We start from the raw sequence: 20,343 nt of genomic DNA, 5'->3' as shown, positions 1-20,343 counted from the left end.
CACACCCAAAAATATACATGATGCCCCAAGTTGGTGAATAGTCTCTCCGGGAGTGAATGGGAACGCGGGAAGAATGTGTGCTTGACTGTCAACACAGACCTGGTGGGTCAAAAGTGCCTAGTACTTCCATGCACTTCAACGTATTTGGGCAATTACATTCCAAAGCCATACCAGATTAAGCTATATGAATTTATTCTGACACAGGATTTTCACATGGGGAGATAGAGGATAAAATTCCTCTTGCATTGCTGTTTTCCCCAGAAAGAACTGAATGACTCTACATAAAATCCATGTCTTTCAGTGACCTTGAAGCATTTCAGATTTTACACAGGTCACCACAATTGATTTGGAAATGATCCAGTTTTTTTTTAAAAAAAAGATATGACTCTAGCTTCATTTTGAGTTATAAGATTCAGTAGTTATGTAGTGTTACTCACAATGGACTATTTTGCACCGACTTACCAATATCTTTCAATGTTGTAATGTACAACCTTATTGTAAAATTTCTATGAATATTCTTTAGAAATTTTGAAGAATCAGAAGATGAACTCACAGAACAGCTGGTGGAGTCCTTGCAAGAACTAATTGCTCAACCAGCAGAAGCTCGTAATCATGAAGGGAAAGGAGCCAGTCAAAGTGCACATGGTGCACAGGGAGAGGAGAGTGAGGACTACACGGAAATGAATGTCTTCAATACTGAAAGCAAGCCGGTACAATGCTGTGATCAAAACAAAATGCCTGTACCTGATTCAGTTAAGATTGCACAGAACAAAATGCAACTTCCTGAGAATGATGTTTATGGGTAGTCATATACTCTTACAGCCAATGAACTAGAATGTCATTCCAAACATCCCAAGTCTAGAATTGATTATTTTAAACAAACACTAATTCCTCAAGCTGTTATTTGCATATTTTCTATTTGACTTTCACTTGCAGTAACCAACTGACAGACCACTTCCAATCTGTATCCAATGAATATATAATTATTTTATGTTTCTCCCCAGCGAGTAAACGTGTGTATGTTCATACCTGGAAAAAATGAGCAAAAATGTCACCTTAGCAGAAACAGTTGTAGGTCTGCTTGCCTACTCATCCCATGGAATTTCCTTATTTAGTCTCAACATTTGTTTTTAGAAAACATGGAATTGAGCCTGTTTATGAAGATTTTAAAATAGATTTGATTGGCACCTTTAAAGGATTATTAAATTTAATGCCAATTATAGAACAGTTAATCATAATCTGACTGATGGAAGCATCTTCTGGTGTATGATTGCACGATTCAGCAGTGTGGTACTGCTGTCACTGCAACTACACATCTTGCACCCATTGCCATCAACTCTTAACAGTCCTCTTCTCACAATCAACTCTGCTCTTAAATGCATCTCCCCCATTTCACGTACATCTGCTCTCACTCCATCCTCCCGCCACCCCACTAGGAATAGGGTTCCCCTGGTCCTCACCTATCACCCCACCAGCCTCCAGGTCCAGCATCTGTAACTTCCGCCACCTCCAACGGGATCCCACCACTAAGCACATCTTTCCCTCCCCCCCCCTCTGCATTCCGCAGGGATCGCTCCCTACGCGACTCCCTTGTCCATTCGTCCCCCCCATCCCTCCCCACTGATCTCCCTCCTGGCACTTATCCGTGTAAGCGGAACAAGTGCTACACATGCCCTTACACTTCCTCACTTACCACCATTCAGGGCGCCAAACAGTCCTTCCAGGTGAGGCAACACTTCACCTGTGAGTCGACTGGGGTGATATACTGCGACCGGTGCTCCCGATGTGGCCTTTTATATATTGGCGAGACCCGACGCAGACTGAGAGACCGCTTTGCTGAACATCTACCTCTGTCCGCCAGAGAAAGCAGGATCTCCCAGTGGCCACACATTTTAATTCCACATCCCATTCCCATTCTGACATGTCTATCCACGGCCTCCTCTACTGTAAAGATGAAGCCACACTCAGGTTGGAGGAACAGCACCTTATATTCCGTCTGGGTAGCCTCCAACCTGATGGCATGAACATCGACTTCTCTAACTTCCGCTAAGGCCCCACCTTCCCCTCGTACCCCATCTGTTACTTATTTTTATGCACACATTCTTTCTCTCACTCTCCTTTTATTCCCTCTGAATATACCTCTTGCCCATCCTCTGGGTCCCCCCCACCCCCGTCTTTCTTCCCGGACCTCCTGTCCCAATGATCCTCTCGTATCCCCTTTTGCCTATCACCTGTCCAGCTCTTGGCTCTATCCCTCCCCCTCCTGTCTTCTCCTATCATTTTGGATCTCCCCCTCCCCCTCCAACTTTCAAATCCCTTACTCACTCTTCCTTCAGTTAGTCCTGACGAAGGGTCTCGGCCTGAAACGTCGACTGCACCTCTTCCTACAGATACTGCCTGGCCTGCTGCGTTCACCAGCAACTTTGATGTGTGTTGCTTGAATTTCCAGCATCTGCAGAATTCCTGTTGTTGTCTTCTCACAATTATTCATTTTTAAAAACTTTTTTCTTGTTCTTGCCCACCACACACACTGTGAGTTATGGATCCAGTGTCATCTGCAGGAGTAAGCAGTGGCAGAAGCAGCTATTTTCGGCAACACTGCCAGAGGTGATCAATGAACAGAGCTTGCTGGAGTAAACTCCCAGTGTCACACCAGGGACACGTACTGTGTCATGTGGCACCACAATTATGCTCATTGGGATACAATAGGAACGGTTCTGAGCACTCAAACTAGGCATACAAGAAGTGTTGTGGAGCAGCACAGATGATCTAAACAGATTGATAATCTATCCTGGCTTTGCCAGCAAACATACAAAAAGTAAATTTAAAGTTCAAACTTTGAGCTTTAAAAAATTAAGTATTTCTGAAACAATAGAATATAGCAAATATTCAAGATATTTTAGCTGCTTTTTCCTCCAAAATGCAAGGGGGTAAATAAGAGATTCCCACCACACCACCAACATGGGCAGTCAGCTGCTCCCCAGTCAGTGTAATTCAGATTGCAATAATTTACGGGCCCTACTGGCTGAATATACAGTGGATTCAGGTTAATTGCGCCATCGGTTAATGGGGGCAGCCGATTATTCGGGACAAATCTTAACAAAAATAGAGAAAATAGCTGGATTTTTAAAATTTATTTGGGGCGCTTTTCCAGTTAGTTGGGACAGGAGACTGTTGCCAAACAGTTTCTAACTAGCATTAGTCACGTGCACTTGCGTAGCCATTAGACACTACACCATGCTTCAAGTGAACAGTGTATAAATAACGCCAGTTGCATGTACAAACAATAGTGATTTTTGTCACTGATAGTGGGTGAGAAATAAGTCGTAAGACAATTCAGAACTGTTTTCGTCTCTGTGGTTTCAAGCATCCAAGCATGGAGATGCCAGAAATAGCTGGGAGTGAAAGTAAAATTATTTCACTACTTCAGCAGGTTAGGAACTATGAAGAATTTCAAGGTATTGACAATCATCTTGAATGTTTCAATGAAATTGAGGATTTGGAGGATGGAATCATTAAAAACATTGAATCAAGGTACTCCATTATCTGCACTTGGTCCACACTGATATTGTTCATTTACAGTCAATCAAAAGAACACAGTGTACACTGGGTGAATTCCTCCATCAATAGCAATTAGGAACTAATACAGTTTTATGGTACTGTAGTAATTAGTATTCTAATTTATTCCATATTTCATTTAATTATGTAATTTGTAACTCAGTTTATCTTTTTTTAAAATAGCTTTTTAATTATTTCCATGAAGCTTCAGCTTAGTGGGGCAGCTGCTTAACTGGGCCAAAATGTACTGGTCCTGATGTCCTGCCAATGAACTGGAATCCACTGTAATTGCAAACGTTTCTGCATTCACATTCCTGGGTTTGCCATTCAATAAATAAAGGAGATACTGCCTCCTGTTAGCTGTTCAATTGTCTGTTATCATTTGTGACTAGATCTATTCTTTGCCTGCTGCTTTTACCTTCTGTGCTGCAGCTTCAACAGATTAACAACTCAATATTAGGTACATGGTTTTGGACCTGGCAAGCCCTTCTGCATCTCGCAAATCAGCATCTGTCTGACCTTCATCCAACAAAGGTAATAAACTTACCTTTATAATCCAAGTTTTATGGCTATTGTACTCTTAGCAGTTATTATTATCTTTACACTTCCTTATGTCAAGTTGCTTATATCGCCACTGAAACAGCAAACAAGGCAAATGAACTTGGAAAAAAATTAAACATCTGATTTGAATAGGGCTTTTTTATGGTCATATTTATTGATGAACATGAAGTCTTCAAAGATTTATTTTTATTTTTGTACTATACACAAAACAGTAAACATTTTCGAATATTTACAAACTATTATATAATATTTGCATTGTTTTGCCTCTACTCCCTTAGGATGGAGAGTGAGGAGAGACTCCTTATTTTACAAGTATTATTTAGTAATTATCTTAGCTTGAGCCATTATTTAGACACATTTAATAATCATCTTGGGCTAAAGAAAGGTTCCAAAGCAGATATAAATGATGTTTCAAACTCAAGGTCGGAGAATCTGCTCACAGACTGGCGTGCATTCTTTCTAATTTCCATTCTTTTTTCAGGTGATAGTGTTAGAATAGTATTCATAGCATCGGCGTAACTTTCTTCACTGTCTGCCAAGAAACCTGTTTTAGCTCCACCAAAAGGTACCACAATGTCAAGCTTGGGACCGCCCGAGTTATGGGCCAGAATAATGGTTCCTGCAGCCATGCATTCCACAACACCTATAAAAAAAAGAGGAGAAAATGATTAATGAGGCAGTTCAATAATGCAGTGACAAAAGCACATTCATTATATCATAGCATTAGGAACTTCCTAGTTTTTTGCAAAATTAGTATTTTGGAACACTACAGTGGACAGTTCCTTAAATCCCTTCCTTTTAAAGCAACCTATTTCTAGGCTTTCTCAATACAGAATCTTCATGCTGATTCAATGTCTAAATATAGACTTGTACCAGGACTACATGGTAGGTAGTACAAAAAAGTATCAAAAGTTGATTCAAACCACGTTCCAAATTTCCTGGTTCTAGTCTAGGCTCATTTTTTTAAACCAATTTTTCTTATCTAACTGAAATTTTAATCTTTTGATCACATCACATCTTTCTTTCCAATTGCTCCTGTTGAATGGAGGGATGGGATTTTGCTGCATTTCCCAACAGATTAAGAAGTGCTGCCACAACCACATATTTAAATATCTCAAAGAAAGCAATCCAGCCTCAGTCTATTGGTCCTATTGAATGAACTGCAAACGGGATCGGTAGCACCTGATGCAATTTCTTCTTTAACAGCTATATTATTAATATGCAGAAAGTCAAATTGCAAAAAGAAACTACATACCTGAATTGTTTTAGTAATTCATCACTTAGTATCTTTAAAATAACATGCAAACACAATTACAGCGTGAAAATCAATTATCATGACTCAGGTAGATTTACTTGTTGTTGTTATGGAGTCGGGATTTAACAGGGCATTTGTTCTAGGATGGAGAGACTTGGAGAAAGGGAGATTTGTTGTCCTATTGTTTATATGCTCATCTGTATTTATTTCAGTTGCACTAATTTAGTGTTCCATAAACATAAAAATGTTACTTATCCATGTAGTTTTGTTTTGAAGCTTAAGTTGTAGTTAAGTCTAAATTTACAGGCAATCCCTTAAGTACTTAATGCTAAATATCTCAAAAAGCACACGAGTCTATAATACTTCAAGCATTAAATATTATATAACCGTGAAGTGCACGCTAAAATGGTCCAAGTCAAAAGAAACTAGAAAGAATCACAGCTGAGATGTACATGATTATATAACATGCTCACCTATACCAAAATGTTCATTCCACATGGTATGCAGACCAATAGTAGCTTCAGACAGATGTTTTTTAAGTTCTTCAAATGAAATGTTAATCTTAAACTCAACATTCTCTTTTACTTCTAAATTTTCACAGAGTGTTTTTAGGCAAGATACTCGCTCTTCATCCTCAGCATTACGGCAGCCTCCAATCAGTATTAGTTTCACACTGCATTTCTGAGTATATTTCTGAAGGAACCCATGGAAAGCTTTAATTTGTAGAGCATGGTCCTTCTCTGGCCGAAACTGCCCAATTGAAACAATGGAATGTTCTGTCTTGTTACCATCATCTTCTAACGGAATATTTAACAATGTCTGAACATCACAAGGTGGACAGACAACATGGGTTCGATCACCTGCTTTCCAAAGAGCGAGAATATGATTCAGAGTCCATGTGGAATTTACCATTATAATGTCACTGCAAGAACCAACCAATCCATATAGCATGGCAAAAATATGGTAGTACACAAGTTTGAGATTGCTCAGGATAGGATTGTTTGATATAAAGGCTGCATTGTTAAATCTTGGGTTTCTGTCCTTCACCACAGAGAGCATGTCCGTGCTAATAGTAGGATAGTGAACATAGCACGCTACTTGGCAACCACCTAAGTACTTGAAGAGAGGAAACACATACGCATAGCCCATGGAATCTATACAAATATCAGGAACATACTTCATAAGGGCCTCCCATCCAAGCAAAACAGATCCCAGACTTTGACCTAGCAGTGTAAAATATGGATAAAACTTAGCTTCCACAAGGTATCGCTTTTCAAGAAAAATAAATTCAACAGGTTGGAGTAGTTTGATATTGAATCGTCTGTATGCTCCAGCGAGTATTTCTTGATCTGTGACATCATAATCTCCAGTGTAAATGATAATTTTAATATTGCCGTATCTGTGAATCCCAAAACATAAAAATTAGAACATGACTAAAAAAATGTATCATTTTTGTAAGTGCAGGCATATTATAGAAAATACTTTGTAGCACACTTGATGATCTTGATATATAGCAAGCATATATTAGTAACATTTATGATAAATGCAGGTTGGTCTTAATTTTAGTTATGCAATTAATTCATAGAACTTGATTAAAAATATTCTACTTATTCAAATATATATGCAGTAGAAATCTGCACCAACATTCATGACATTTGTACTATTTAGATAGTCCTTGAATTGTGAATGTTCGATTCAGGAATTTTTATTGTAATAGCATTAATTTCTTAAGCTTGAATGAAAGACTGCTGATGCTGAAATCTGAAGCACAAACAATTTTCTGGAAGAACTTGGTGGCTCGAGCACCATCTGTAGGAAAAAAGGAACTGTTGATATCTTGGTTCAAAACAGCATCCTTTCAGTTCGAAGTCCTTTCCTACCATAGCAGCTGCTTGATCCGCAAGGTTCCTCCAGCAGATTGCTTTTTGACCCTCTACAAGTGTTCCTTGATTTTTAAAGCTATTTTTCTTGTAAAGAATAGTCTGCAGATAGAGGACAGAGAGGGGAATGTCTAGGAGCCATTAATAACATGCTATGCAGGCTCAAACATGTTTCTGTCATGCATTACGAGTGTAATTTTACTAACTACTACAGTAATTTAGAAGTGCCACAAAAACTGTGAGGTCTGCTTCAGTGTAGTATAGCCCACAGTAATCTTCTTTTGACAGAGCTGTGGTTATAAATGCATGATAGAAACACATTTATTCTATGCAGAGACACAGACACATTGTTGGGCTGGAAGGGATCATGTGTAGGGAAGAACAAGGTCATAAGTTGATTTGAATACTATTAAAAAATATTATCATTGGGCTGTAAGTTTGCTTTTTACCTGCAGTCACAATTAAACAAAATATTTTTACAATTTAATCTTTTAGATGCATTTTTATGAAAAAATGCCAAATGAGACTCCGTGAAGTAACTCACCTTTCCTGTAACGCTCTTATTGCACACCATAACACCCTTTCTCCTCCACCCCCGGCATTGCAGTAAGGGTGAAAGAATGCTACTGACAAAGACTTCTTGACGTTGTTTCCCGGAGTTTGAGATGCTTTCTTCTTTGAACAGACCCAGAATCGAATGTATAGCAAAATAACGATGAGGGCAAACAATAAACCAGTGGTTACAGAAAGCACGGGAATGATTAACGACAGCAGAAACCTAATGTGGGGATAAAAAACATCAATGTTTGTATCACAAATGTAAAAACCTTAAGACTTTAGAAAATGTAATTTTCTTGCCACACTACTTGTAACCTCTCCCCTGAGGTTGGTCACTCGCGAAGACACACAGAAGTTCTTGGATTTTTTTGGATCCGTTTTGTATTACCCCTTTTACTCAGAAGTGGTCTAAGGAAATCAACCATCTCCTGTAATTTGTCCAAAGTACCTAAAAACATATTTCACTAGTATACTTGTAAAATTCAGAAGCAATCACTGTAAGAAGGCAGGATGTGGTGGTAGGCTGATGGTTTTGTAACAGTCCACATGGATAATTTCCCAACACATTCATCTGTGGAATTTAAATTCAGCTAAATAACACAGAACTCCTCCAAGTGGACACAGAAGAGACTGCAGATACTGGAGCAACAAACAAGGTGATGGAGGAACTCAGCAGATCAGACGGCTTTTGTAGCGAATAATGATAGTCGACATTTCAGGTCCAGTTCCAATGAAGAGTCTCAACCCAAAATATTGATTGACTATTTCCATCCACAGATGCTGTTTGGCCTGGTTTGTTGCTGAGGAATTTAACAAACTTGACCTCAAAGCTCAGATCCGAAGTAAGTATGCACACTATTAAGAGCCCGCAACTAAGATGACATAGTCATCAGACAGAGTGGAAAGTAAAATCTGAGTAGCTGAACTGTACATGGACAGTCTCAGAATACATTAAACATACTAATATATATGATTAAAACACTAAGTGGTTTCTGATAAGTGTGTAAAAGTACCTCATTGGATTATTTGACGTTTTTTATTTAGAGATACAGCGTGGAATAGGTCCACTTGCCCACTGAGCCGCACTGCCCAGCAACCCACCTACTTAACCCTTGCCTAGTCACAGGACAGTTTACAATGACCAATTACCCACTAATGAGCACATCTTTCGGAAAGTAAGAGGCGAAGCTCATGGGGAGCAACGTACAAACTCTTTACAGATGAGTTCAGAATCGAACTTCGACGCCCCGAGCTGCGGCTGTGTCACGTTAACTGCTATGCTACCGTGACTCCCTTTTATACTGCATGGTAGTTTGTACATTTACTGTTGGAGAATTTTTTGAATCACAATCATGACAATTTTCTAAATTGTCTAATTCTATTTGTACAAGTATCATCAACTGGTTGGCATCTGTCTGTCTCGAAGGACAATGAGTGATGGTGATTATCATCACAAGCCTGGGTGGAAGGTATGGAGATCCTGGGATGCCCAGTCATCAAAATCCCCCCCTGGGCCTCACCAGTGTAGTCCAGAGGAAAGCTTATGAAGCAGTATGTTTGGCACCAGCTTGGCTGCAGGAGTTGCTGGAAGGATGTTCAGTGATGTCCAGCTGCCTGAGGGGCTCCACTCTGGATTTGCTGTCTGGGCTTATGCCATAGCCTTTGTCTCTCCTAAGGCTGCTCACAAGGCAGTGGGACTATTCACCTATAGCTGGGGACCTGGTTCATAAACACCAGGGTGTGTCCACACACTGGTGGGCCTGCTCCGTGTGCAGGAGGTCCTCTGTAGTTTAGCCTGTGTCCGAAAGGAGTTCAGTTTCTGTGTGTGGCCGGCCAGGAGGCACGACATGAGGCTTGCTGTTGGAAAGACTATGTTCTGGCAGGAAGAGACTTACACATTCAGCTCTCCTCTTCATAAGACTGCTAGCCAGCTAAGCACCCCAAAATTGCACCTCCCCAGCAGAGAACATGTTAGGCAGGAATACTAACCGATATACTACCAAGGACTCAGCAAATTTTAAAATCAATTTTCATGTGGCAACATCTGCCTTTTCTCCTTAACTGTAACCATAACACCACATTTCACCTGATGGCTTTTCCCTTGTACTACCTCAAAGAACGTGCTTTGAAATGTTCGGTATAGATGCCTTGATTTCACTGTACCTCGGTACATGCAATTATTGTCAGACCATAAGACCCAAGAGCAGAATTAGGCCACGCAGCACATCAAGTCTGCTCTGCTATTCCACTATAACTGGTTTAGTATCCCTCTCAAACCCATTCGCCTGCCTTCTCCCCTTAACCTTCCATACACTGATTAATCTAGAACTTATCAACCTCAACTTTAAATATACTCAATGACTTGGCCTGCATAGCAATCTATGGCAAAGAATTCCACAAGTTCACCACCGTCTGGTGAAGGAAAATTTTCCTAATCTCTGTTCTACCTGGATGTCCCTTAATTCTGAGGCTGTGCCCTCTGGTCCTAAGATTCCGAACTATAGGAAATTTCTTAACATCCATTTTATCCAGACTTTTCAATACTTGATAGGTTTCAATGAGATCCTACCTCATTCTTCTAAACTCCAGTGAGTACAGGCCCAAAGCCATCAAATGCTCCTCATATACTAACCTTTTCATTCCTGGAATCGATCTCGTGAGCCTCCTCTAGACTCTCTTCAGCGAGTTTAAGATTCAGGACCTGAAAAGTTAATTTTCTCTCTCTTTCCACAGGTACCAACAGACCTTGTATTTACAACAGTGTCTGTTCTGATTTAGTACGAGGCATGCAAAGAGTAGAGGGATCACACAAAGCCAGCCTATGCAACGTCTAACTCTCCTACCCCTGGAATTGAACACTTCTCTCCTCCAACACCAGACCCTTGTTCAGTGTTTACAGCAGCAACACACACCGGAAGATAACAGGGATAACCCTGGGTATTATGGAGCAGTAAGTCCTACATTAGTGGTAGGCAAACTATCAGAGATGATTCTTAGAGACAGGATTTACAAGCATTTGGAGCAGCATAGTCTGATTGGGGATATTCAACATGGCTTTGTGAGAGTCAGGTCATGCTTTATCAGCTTGATTGACTTTTTCAAGTGGCAAAACAAATTAGAGCAGTGGAGTAGTATACATGGACCTTAGCAAGGTGTTCGACAAGATTCCCCATGGCAGGCTCATTCGGAGTCAGGAGGCATGGGATTCAGGGGAGCTTGGCTGTGTGGATTCAGAATTAACTTGCACACCTAAGGCAGAGGGTGGTATTAAATGGGCCATTTTCTGCCTGGAGGTGAATGACCAGTGGTGTTCTGCAGGGATCTACTTCGGGACTGCTACCCTTTGTGATTTTTTTATAAATGAACCATTTCTACTGATAGGAGAAGGGGTAAAGGCAGGTTACTGGTTCCTTAAAACTTTGAGCAGATAGGGTTCATCGGCTATGGTTGGCAGCTCATCTAGAAGGAAAACGCTGACCTCAAACTCCCACTGCCTTTCAGCTATACCCACTCATGGGGCAGGCTTCGTGAGTGAGTCCGGAGCTGGTGTTCCTAAGGCAGTCCTACATTGACCTCAACACTGAGTAGCAACTGCTGCAATGCTGCTGGTGCCAAACTGTATTGGTATCTGCCGTTCCCTTGGATTCATCAGTTCCGTGGAGAGGAGGAACCTGCTGCACGGGCAACAGTTTGCTCTCCATATTGTACTGCCCTGGCCTGCATATCAAGTAGCTAGCTAGGATCCCTGGTTGACCCTGACGAACAAAGGGCCTCAACCATAACTGCTACGAGCAGTGTGCTGTGGGTAATGTGTTTTGCACCTTGGCCCCAAGGAATGCTATTATGTTTGGCTACATTTATTGAATGATAATTAAACTTGAACTTAAATGCACAACATTGTGGGCCGAAGGGTTTTCATGTCCTATGTAAAATTTCATTTTATATATGTAAAATACAGGTGGATCTCATCTGTGGAAGGAAATGCACAGTCGACCCGTTCTCGGGCCAATTATTCCGGCATTTTAAGTGTGTTGCTCAAGACTTTCAGCATCTGCAGAATCCCTGGTGTTTCCGTATTTACGGTGAGCTCAGTTCTCCATTAATGATCCATCAGAACGGATACTTCACAGAGGAAGCAACCGAGCGGCTACACCAACCCCGGACACACCGTGGGCGTCACTAACAACAATGGTGGCTGCCCGCCCGAAGAGCGAAACCCCCGCTTTCCTTTCCTTTCCTCACCTCACCTCAGAAAGTCACACACACACCCGCCACTCGCGGCCATCGGTGACAACACGGCAGGTTCACCTCCGACCCGGACCTTCTCTCCGACCTCCCGATGTACTGTAGATCCTCTTTCAAAAGATTATATATTGTAAAAATTTATTCTCGCAGAACCATTGTCGCAACAATAAAAAGAAAGAAGAAGAAAAGGGAAAGTGGTGGTTAAACAAGCATCTTCGGAGGATCCCCCTGTTCAGAAACAGGCGGTGACATCACGGGCGGGGACGGACGGCGCGATGACGTCACGCACGCTCGCCGCGAACGGCGCGGTGACGTCACGCACGCTCGCTCTGATCGGCGCGGTCCGGTGATCGGATGTGGGTGAGTGACGGGTGACCGGGACGACTTGCTGGTCCGTGTAGACTCGCGGAGTTCTTTCAGTCCCGTCGTAATATCTGCAGTTAAAAAAATGCCACGCATGCCATATCTTTACACCACCTTGTCAACGTTTTGGAGTTTTGAATCTTGCAGAGTGGTTTGTTTATAAAGTGAAATCCGCAATCCCCTTTGAAGATGGTGACAGTTGCGGCACTGACATGTTCGCCCCTTCCTCAGGAGGTTGTGAATTTGTGATTTACCTGTAAAAATTAGGATTTCTGCAGGACTGCTCTCAGCTCTTGTGGCTTTTACGTTGACACACAACTTTCTTGACGTTTGATTACAACAAATAAGATGCCGGATGAACTCAGTGGGGGTCAGGCAGCATCTGTGGAGGGAAATGACTGTTGAAGATGCGGGCTGAGACCCTTCTTCTAGACTGGACAAGATAAAGTGCCTGGACTCGGAATGTCCACTGCTTGTTTCTCTCCACATAAGGGCCTGACCTGCTGCGTTCCTCCAGCATCTTGTGTATTGCTCCGGGTTCCAGTCTACGGTCTGTTGTATTTCCATTTGACTGCTAATTGGACGGGGTGGTTGCAAAGTTGAACAGGATAGATTGTTCATGGCTAATATTAAACAAAAAACGATGTTATTCACTCTCAGTGTTTTCTGTTCTCTACTTTGGGAGAACACAGCACAGCATGGAACATTTGGTCCTCAAGGTTGTGCTAACCTATTAATCTAATCCAAAACACTTAAGTGTCCCTATTGCATCAGATCAGCCTCACCCCAGCAGAGTGTTCCAGAACCTATTAGTGTGTTTTTAAAAAAAAACTACCTCTGACCTCATACCTAAACTTTCTTCCACTTACCTTTAGTGTATATCCTCCGGTATTGGCCATTGCCCAAGTAAAAGATGGTGGCTTCCCACTCTATCTATGCCTCTCAATCTTATACACCACTATCAAGTTGCCTCTCATTCTCTGTTGCTCCAAAAAAAGTAAAGCTCTAGCTTGCTCAACTTTTCCTTAAAAGTCATGTTCTCTAGTCCAAGCAGCATCCTGATAAATCTCTTCTGCACCCTCCATAAAGCTTCCACTTCCTTCCTATAATGAAGCAAACAGAACGGAACACAATACTCCAAGTGTGGTCTAACCAGAGTTTTATAGAGTTTCACCATTAACTCACAGCTCTTGAATTCAATCACTCAACTAATGAAGGCCAGCACACCATACATCTTTTTAAACAACCCTATCAACTTGCACAGCAACCTTCTCTCTGTTCCTCCACAATGCTAGGAACCGTGCCATTTAACTTGTACTCTACCTTCTATCAGGAAATGTAGGGGAGAATTGACTCAAACACAACAGTAGAGACGATTTGGCAGTGAGTAATAACTTTAATAATAAACTGTAAACTAACAAGCCATGGGGGCCACAAAACAAGAGAGAACAGATACTAAACACAACAAAGCAACAATGTAACTAAAGAACAAGAGTAATTGGTTGAGGCTGGTTGGTTCAAACAAGTGACCAAGGATTGTGGATGAGACATGGGTTTAAATAGGCTGCAGGTGATCAGTTGGAAATGATTGGCAGGTGACTCCTGTTAGCTGGGTGGAAACTGAGAGGTGACTACCTGTGTAGATCTGACACCTTCAAGTTCAGTCTTCAAAATGTATCACTGTACTCTTCAGCTTCATCTTCCACTTCTGCACCCAGATCTGTTTATATCCCGTTTCAACCTACAACAACCTTCGACGCTATCCACAACACCACCAACCTTCATGTCATCTGTAAACTTACTAATCCATCCTTCCACTTCCTCATCCAGGTCGTTTATAAAGAATCACAAAGAGCAGCAGTCCCAGAACAGATCCCTGCGGAACACCACTAGCTATCGACCTCCAGGCGGAATATGCTCTGTCTGCTACGACCCTCTGCCTTCTGTGGGCAAGCCAATTCTGAATGCAAGCAGTCAAGTTTTTATGGATTCCATGCCTCATCACTTTGTGGATGGGCCTGCCATGGGGAATCTTGTCAAGTGCTTCACTAGGATCCATGTACACCACATCTACCAATCTACTTTCATTAATTTACTTTGTCACCTATTTGAGAAACTTAATCAGGCATAACCTGACCCTCACCCAATTTTTTTCCCCCGACAGATACTCTCTGACCTGCTGTGTATTTCTAGAACCTTCTGCTTTTACAGGTCATCTCTGCATTATACTGGTGTGGAGTAGTGGGGGGGGGGCAGGTTTACATTCATAGAAAATGAGGCCATATCACAGTTTTCTGTAACATAAGGTGTGATGCGTCCATGAAGGAAAGCAAGCTGAAAAAAATTTAAATAAAATAAAACATATAATATTTATTGTTGGTTTACTTTTCCCTTCAAAAATTCTGTGAGCAAATTTTATTCCATAACTTAAAATCCTAAGTAATGATTTGTGAATTCTATAAGAGTAAATTTCCTTCTCTAATTGGCTATAATGTAGGAGGTCACCTGTATTTTCTAGTTTGCTGTCAGGTAGAATCAAAGTCATTCATACCATGGGCAGTCATTGCTGAGATGTTCTTGAAAATGCTCCTGCAAGTGGATTCAAACCACCCCTGAGACCTTACCTCTCATTAGAGTGGGGCATGTGGATTTTAACAAAATTTGAGAATTGGGAACAGCCCTATGAGTCTTAAAATAAGATAAAAATTCAGAACAGGAATAAACTGTGTGACACCTTCAGTCTGCTCTGTGCTTTGTTTTTGGCTGTTCTTCTGTTTCGAGCAACATTGTATCATTTCTTAATGCATGCATTACAAAATGACAATAAAAGAGGACTACGTGTCTTCATAATCATTTTCCTGCAATGTCCCCATGTCCCTTCATATATAGAAATTTGTCAATTTCTGTTTTTAATGAACTGTTTAACGTAAAGAATTCCAAAGACTCACTAGCCTCTGAGCATAGAAATTTCTCCAGATCTCATTCCTAATTGGCTTTTACTTTATTGTGAGACTGCGTACTCTCCTTCTGGACTCTTACTGACAAATCCTCCAACCTCTCAAGCCCAGTAAGAACTTTATGAGAATTATGCACTATTGATAGTTTTACCAGGACTGAGGAATCTGTGTATGTCATGGTTCTCAGAAAATTGCTCTCTTGTTGCCCATCATCTATTCTTAATATTTCTTAAGATTCAGGATTGTTTAGTATCATTTCCAGTACACAAGTGTAAAGGAGAACAAAATAATTGTTCCTCTGGATACGATGCAGCACAAAAAAAAAACACAATAAGATAAAGAAAACAATAATAAAAATACACAAAATAAAAATACGTAAACTAGCTTATATACATAGATTGATTGGTTGTCCATGAAGTGTTGCTAGGTACAGGAGAGTCTGTACATAAGTTGACTCTGATAGGAAATAATAAAGTAATGGGTGTTAGTGAGTGGAGGTGTTGATCAGCCTTACTCCAAAGGAAAGTAACTGTTTTTGATTCTGGTGGTCCTGATATGGATGCTACGTTGCCTCCTCCTTGGTAGGAGCGGTCCATGAGCAGGGTAGGTGGGATACTTCATGATATTGCTAACCTTTTCCTGGCACCCTTCTGTATATACTGTATGTCCTTGATGGTGCCAGTGATGCATTGGGCAGTCTTGACTACCTGTTGTATAGCCTTCATGTCGGCTGCATTGCAGTTTCTGTACCGTGCTGTGATGCTGCTTGTTAGTATGCTCTCTACCGCACATCTTCAGAATCTCGTGAGAATGGAGGTGCACAGTCCAGCTCTCTTCAGCCTTCTCAGAAAGTAAAGTCTTTGCTCAGCTGCACGAAAAGAAGATATGAGATGGATTTGGTAGACAGGGTTAAAAATAATCTCAAGAGGTTCTTCAGCAAAGGCCAAATAAGAACAAAAGTAATATAAGCAGGAGTACGCCATTTATCTCTTCTGCTTGTTCTGCCATTTGATAAGATTATAGGTTGCCGTTCACATTAGCACCACTTTCCTACAATACCCTACAACTTTTGGTTGCCCCTGATGCCTCAAAATGTTTGATCTTGGCCATGAATATACTCAGCAACTGGAACCTTTGTAACCTTCTTGAGTAAAGAATTCCAAAGATTCACTACTCTTTAGATCGGGGTTCCCAACCTGGAGTGCATGAACCCCTTACTTAATGGTATTTACCCCATGGCATAAAAGAGGTTGGGAACCCCTGTTTAAGATGGATAAATGTCTTCTGTCTATCCTGTATGACCAACTCCTCATTTTGTGACTCTCCAACCAGGGGAAGCATTATCTCTTTGTTTACCTGGTTGAACCCTTTAAGAATTTGAACGAGATCACTTCTCATTCTCATTCTAAACTCAACGGTATATGAGCCCAGTCTACTTATGATCATTTCATGTGATAAAGCCTAGAATTCTGGAATAAATTTGGACTAATTTCACTCCACTCCCTCAATGGCAACTATATCTTTGGACAGGGAGATCAGATTGTGCAGAATACTGCAGAAGTGATCCTGTGTAATTGAAACCTGATATCTTTACTCTTGTGCCCAATCCCTTTTGTCATGAATGTGTGCCTTTTATACATGTTGTGTTTCATACACAGGGACACCCAGATCTGTCTGAACACTGATAATTTTCAGTCTTTCTCCATTTAAAAATTGCTCTGCTTTTCCAATATTTCTATCAAAGCAGATGACCTTCTTGTTTGTCCTATTATATTCTACTGATATGTCGTCACCTATTACTGGAACCACACCTCATCCAGATGACTACACAACTAAGTCTTAAAAGGAGATCAAGAGTTAGCTGGCTTGGAGAATTGGCTTCTTGAAAAAAACTGAATTATGACTATATTGCAGATCAAAAATTCACATATTTGTAAGGTAGGAATTCTTACTTCATTAGTTCTAAAGGCAATTTCAAATCTAAAATCTGTTCCAAACATCTTTTCTGTGATTTTCACTCAGGGTTTATGTTGTTGATATCTTTCATTCTGATTTTCTGCACCAAATAAAAAAGCATTCACAAAATGTTGCCTTTGTGCTAGGTATGCAGTTGCTATGATACCACTGTAGTCTCTGCTGGAGCAGAGGATCAATCACAAACAAGAGAAAATCTGCAGATGCTGGAAATCCAAGCAACATACACAAAATGCTGGAGGAACTCAGCAGGCTAGGCAGCATCTGTGGAAAAGAGTAAACAGTCGATGTTCAGGGATGAGACCCTGGCACTCAACGTCAGAAAGACAAAAGAGCTGATGTTGACTTCAGGAAGGGTAAGACGAAGGAACACATATCAATCCTCATACAGTGATCAGAAGTGGAGAGAGTGAGCAGCTTCAAGTTCTTGGGTGTCAAGGTCTCTGAGAATCTAACCTGGCCCCAACATATTGAAGTAGTTATAAAGAAGGCAAGATGGTGGCTGTACTTCATTAGGAGTTTGTAGAGATTTGGTATCTCAACAAATACACTCAAAAACTTCTATAGATGTACCGTGGAGAGCATTCTGACAGGCTGCATCACTGTCTGGTATGGGGGGGGGGGGCGCTACTGCACAGGATCGAAAGAAGCTGCAGAGGGTTATAAATCTAGTCAGCTCCATCTTGGGTACTAGCCTACAAAGTACCCAGGACATCTTTAGGGAGCGGTGTCTCAGAAAGGCAGTGTCCATTATTAAAGACCTCTAGCACCCAGGACATGCTCTTTTCTCACTGTTACCATCAAGTAGTAGATAAAGAAGCCTGAAGGCACACATTCAGCGATTCAGGAACAGCTTCTTCCGCTCTGCCATCCGATTCCTAAATGGACATTAACCCCTTGCTCACTACCTCATTTTTTAATATACAGTATTTCTGTTTTTTTGCATGTTTTTTAATCTACTCAATATAAGTATACTGTAATTGATTTACTTATTTATTATTTTGTTTTTTTTTCTTTCTTCTATATTATGTACTGCATTGAACTGCTCCTGCTAAGTTAACAAATTTCACGTCACATGCCGGTGATAATAAACCTGATTCTGATTCTGATTCTGAAGTGCAATTTAAATTGAATAAATGCAGAACAATGAGACAAGAGTGGAGAGTGAAAGAACATTAATATATGTTCAATGGTTGTCAAAACTAATGAAAGCTGCTAAGGCCTTGAAATATTTAGTCAGGTATAAAGATAATTTCAGAAGGTGGATGCTTGAATTTTCACCTATCCCTTAAAATAACAGAAAAAATACGGACTTGGAAAAGCCACATGACTCTCTCAGATTTCTCTAGCATTCAATAAGATTATAGCTGATCTTTGGATTCTTTCAACCTGATCCTCTTATTCTTTGACTTTTCTAGATTCCAACATACCTTTAATGCAGTATGTGATCTATTAACTTTAGCCTTCTGAGGTAGAGAATTCCCAAAATCACAGCCCTCCAGGCAAAGAAATTTCTTCTGATCTCAGTTCCTTACCCTGTTGGGCACGTGGCCAAGTGGTAAAGATGTTCGTCTAGTGATCTGAAGGTCACTAGTTTGAGCCTCAGCTGTGGCAGCGTGCTTGTGTCCTTGAGCAAGGCACTTAACCACACATTGCTCTAGTGTCTGTGCGAGGAGTGGTGCCCCACACAGACTTCTAATCTGCGCTTGTAAGGCATGAAAATGCCCGACGCAGGGCTCTTATGACCTGAGTCGATGTTCCCTACCCTGAGAAAACGCACCCTAGTTCTAGGAGAGAATCATCCTCTTGCATTTGTTACCATATGCCTGCCTGAACATGTTCTGTTCACTGTTTAACATCCCAAGTGGCTGCCCTATCTTTGGCAGTATCCCATGACATATGCTGTGAAACTCCATCCTCAACATCCTCTGCCTCTTGTAAATAACCTCGCAATAAATAAGATTTTGCCATCTCATCTAATAGACTCCTCTGCATATACTTCTGACTACTGGATCATGCTCACTGTATATATTATAGGTGCTGGGTAAATGTAGATTCCTGTGTAAGGTTGCAAGTAGATCTGTGCTTATGTTTCCAATTGTTGTATTGGAGCATGGTATCCAAATGTTGGAATCAGTACAGAAATGAGCAGGATATGCATAACTTAGAGTAACTGAGTTCTTTATTGGAAAGCCTGGAGCTATTTAGTCTAAGGAAGAAAAAAAAACAGTGGATATGTTATTCAAGAATATTCAGGAAACTAATAAATTAAGGCATAGTGATATTCCAGTTTCAAATTTAAGGTTTAAGCTTAGAAGACAACATTTAGATTAATGGCATTATATAGAGCATGCTGAATATGCGGATGGAGATATCAGTAATCAGATAATACAGGTTGTGTGGGAAATGTTTGAAGAATATTATAGGGAAATGGAATTTTTGTCTAACTTTATATCAGATAAACCTGATTCCGAAATAGATGGATTTTATAATGTGTTCTAGTCTGACATCTGACTTGTGTAATATTCACATTGCTGATCAGAGATTCCCAACTAACTTGAATGCTTAGGGCCCACAGGTGAATTGGAAGCATTTGCCTTTGACTCTGAGGTGTAACAGATCCCAGTTGAATTGACACCATTGCAGAGATGTATGTCAGTTTACAAATAAGTTTACAGCACCGTTTGAACTTCTCTGCAGGATGCTGTTTATTAACATTAAAATCTAATACTTTTCATTGAAATAACCTAATATTTTTGCAATAGTTGATCTTAAAGTTGTGTTCATCTGGAAGTAGTTGTACATCACACCTGCGACAAACTTGTTTCTAAGTACAATGTAATATTTATAGATCACTCTGAAAGGGACATAAAAAGAGTAAGTGACATGATCCATGTAGTCAACTATTGCAAGGCATATTGGTGCTAACAACTTAAGGGAAATCATTGGTGGGGATCTCTCCTCAGTCATCATATTCATTAGAGTAGGACGT

General features: G+C 40.7%; 3 protein-coding genes across 8 annotated transcripts in view; 2 read left to right on the top strand and 1 right to left on the bottom strand.

Annotated features, from left to right (window-relative positions):
* LOC140200690 (serine/threonine-protein kinase Nek5-like) overlaps positions 1–3,857 on the top strand; it is a 45,763-nt gene extending 41,906 nt beyond the window's left edge. For all 4 annotated transcript variants that reach the window (XM_072264258.1, XM_072264257.1, XM_072264256.1 and 1 more), the window contains one exon: positions 524–3,857. In XM_072264258.1, the coding sequence (XP_072120359.1) occupies positions 524–806 (283 nt within the window). In that variant the 3' untranslated portion in view covers positions 807–3,857. The remainder of the gene's footprint in view (positions 1–523) is intronic.
* Positions 3,858–4,256: 399 nt separating this feature from the next.
* alg11 (ALG11 alpha-1,2-mannosyltransferase) lies at positions 4,257–12,316 on the bottom strand. 2 transcript variants are annotated; one of them, XM_072262844.1, is made up of 4 exons: positions 12,060–12,316; positions 7,799–8,032; positions 5,848–6,773; positions 4,257–4,762 (listed from the first exon to the last, which is right to left on the bottom strand). In XM_072262844.1, exons 1-4 carry the CDS (start codon positions 12,095–12,097, stop codon positions 4,485–4,487), a joined length of 1,476 nt encoding a protein of 491 aa, XP_072118945.1. In that variant the 5' UTR covers positions 12,098–12,316; the 3' UTR covers positions 4,257–4,484. The 2 variants fall into 2 exon arrangements, with proteins under 2 accessions (XP_072118945.1, XP_072118946.1); XM_072262845.1 differs by lacking the exon at positions 12,060–12,316 and adding an exon at positions 10,445–12,028.
* A 91-nt stretch (positions 12,317–12,407) lies between these two features.
* LOC140200087 (copper-transporting ATPase 2-like) overlaps positions 12,408–20,343 on the top strand; it is a 143,649-nt gene continuing 135,713 nt past the window's right edge. For both annotated transcript variants that reach the window (XM_072262832.1, XM_072262833.1), the window contains exon 1: positions 12,408–12,417. In XM_072262832.1, coding sequence (XP_072118933.1) covers positions 12,412–12,417 — 6 coding nt within the window. In that variant the 5' untranslated portion in view covers positions 12,408–12,411. The remainder of the gene's footprint in view (positions 12,418–20,343) is intronic.

Source organism: Mobula birostris, chromosome 7 (assembly GCF_030028105.1).
Source record: "Mobula birostris isolate sMobBir1 chromosome 7, sMobBir1.hap1, whole genome shotgun sequence".
Classification (NCBI taxonomy): Eukaryota; Metazoa; Chordata; class Chondrichthyes; order Myliobatiformes; family Myliobatidae; genus Mobula; species Mobula birostris.
Note: the sequence above shows the minus strand (reverse complement) of the source record. Positions and strands in the feature narration are given on the sequence as shown.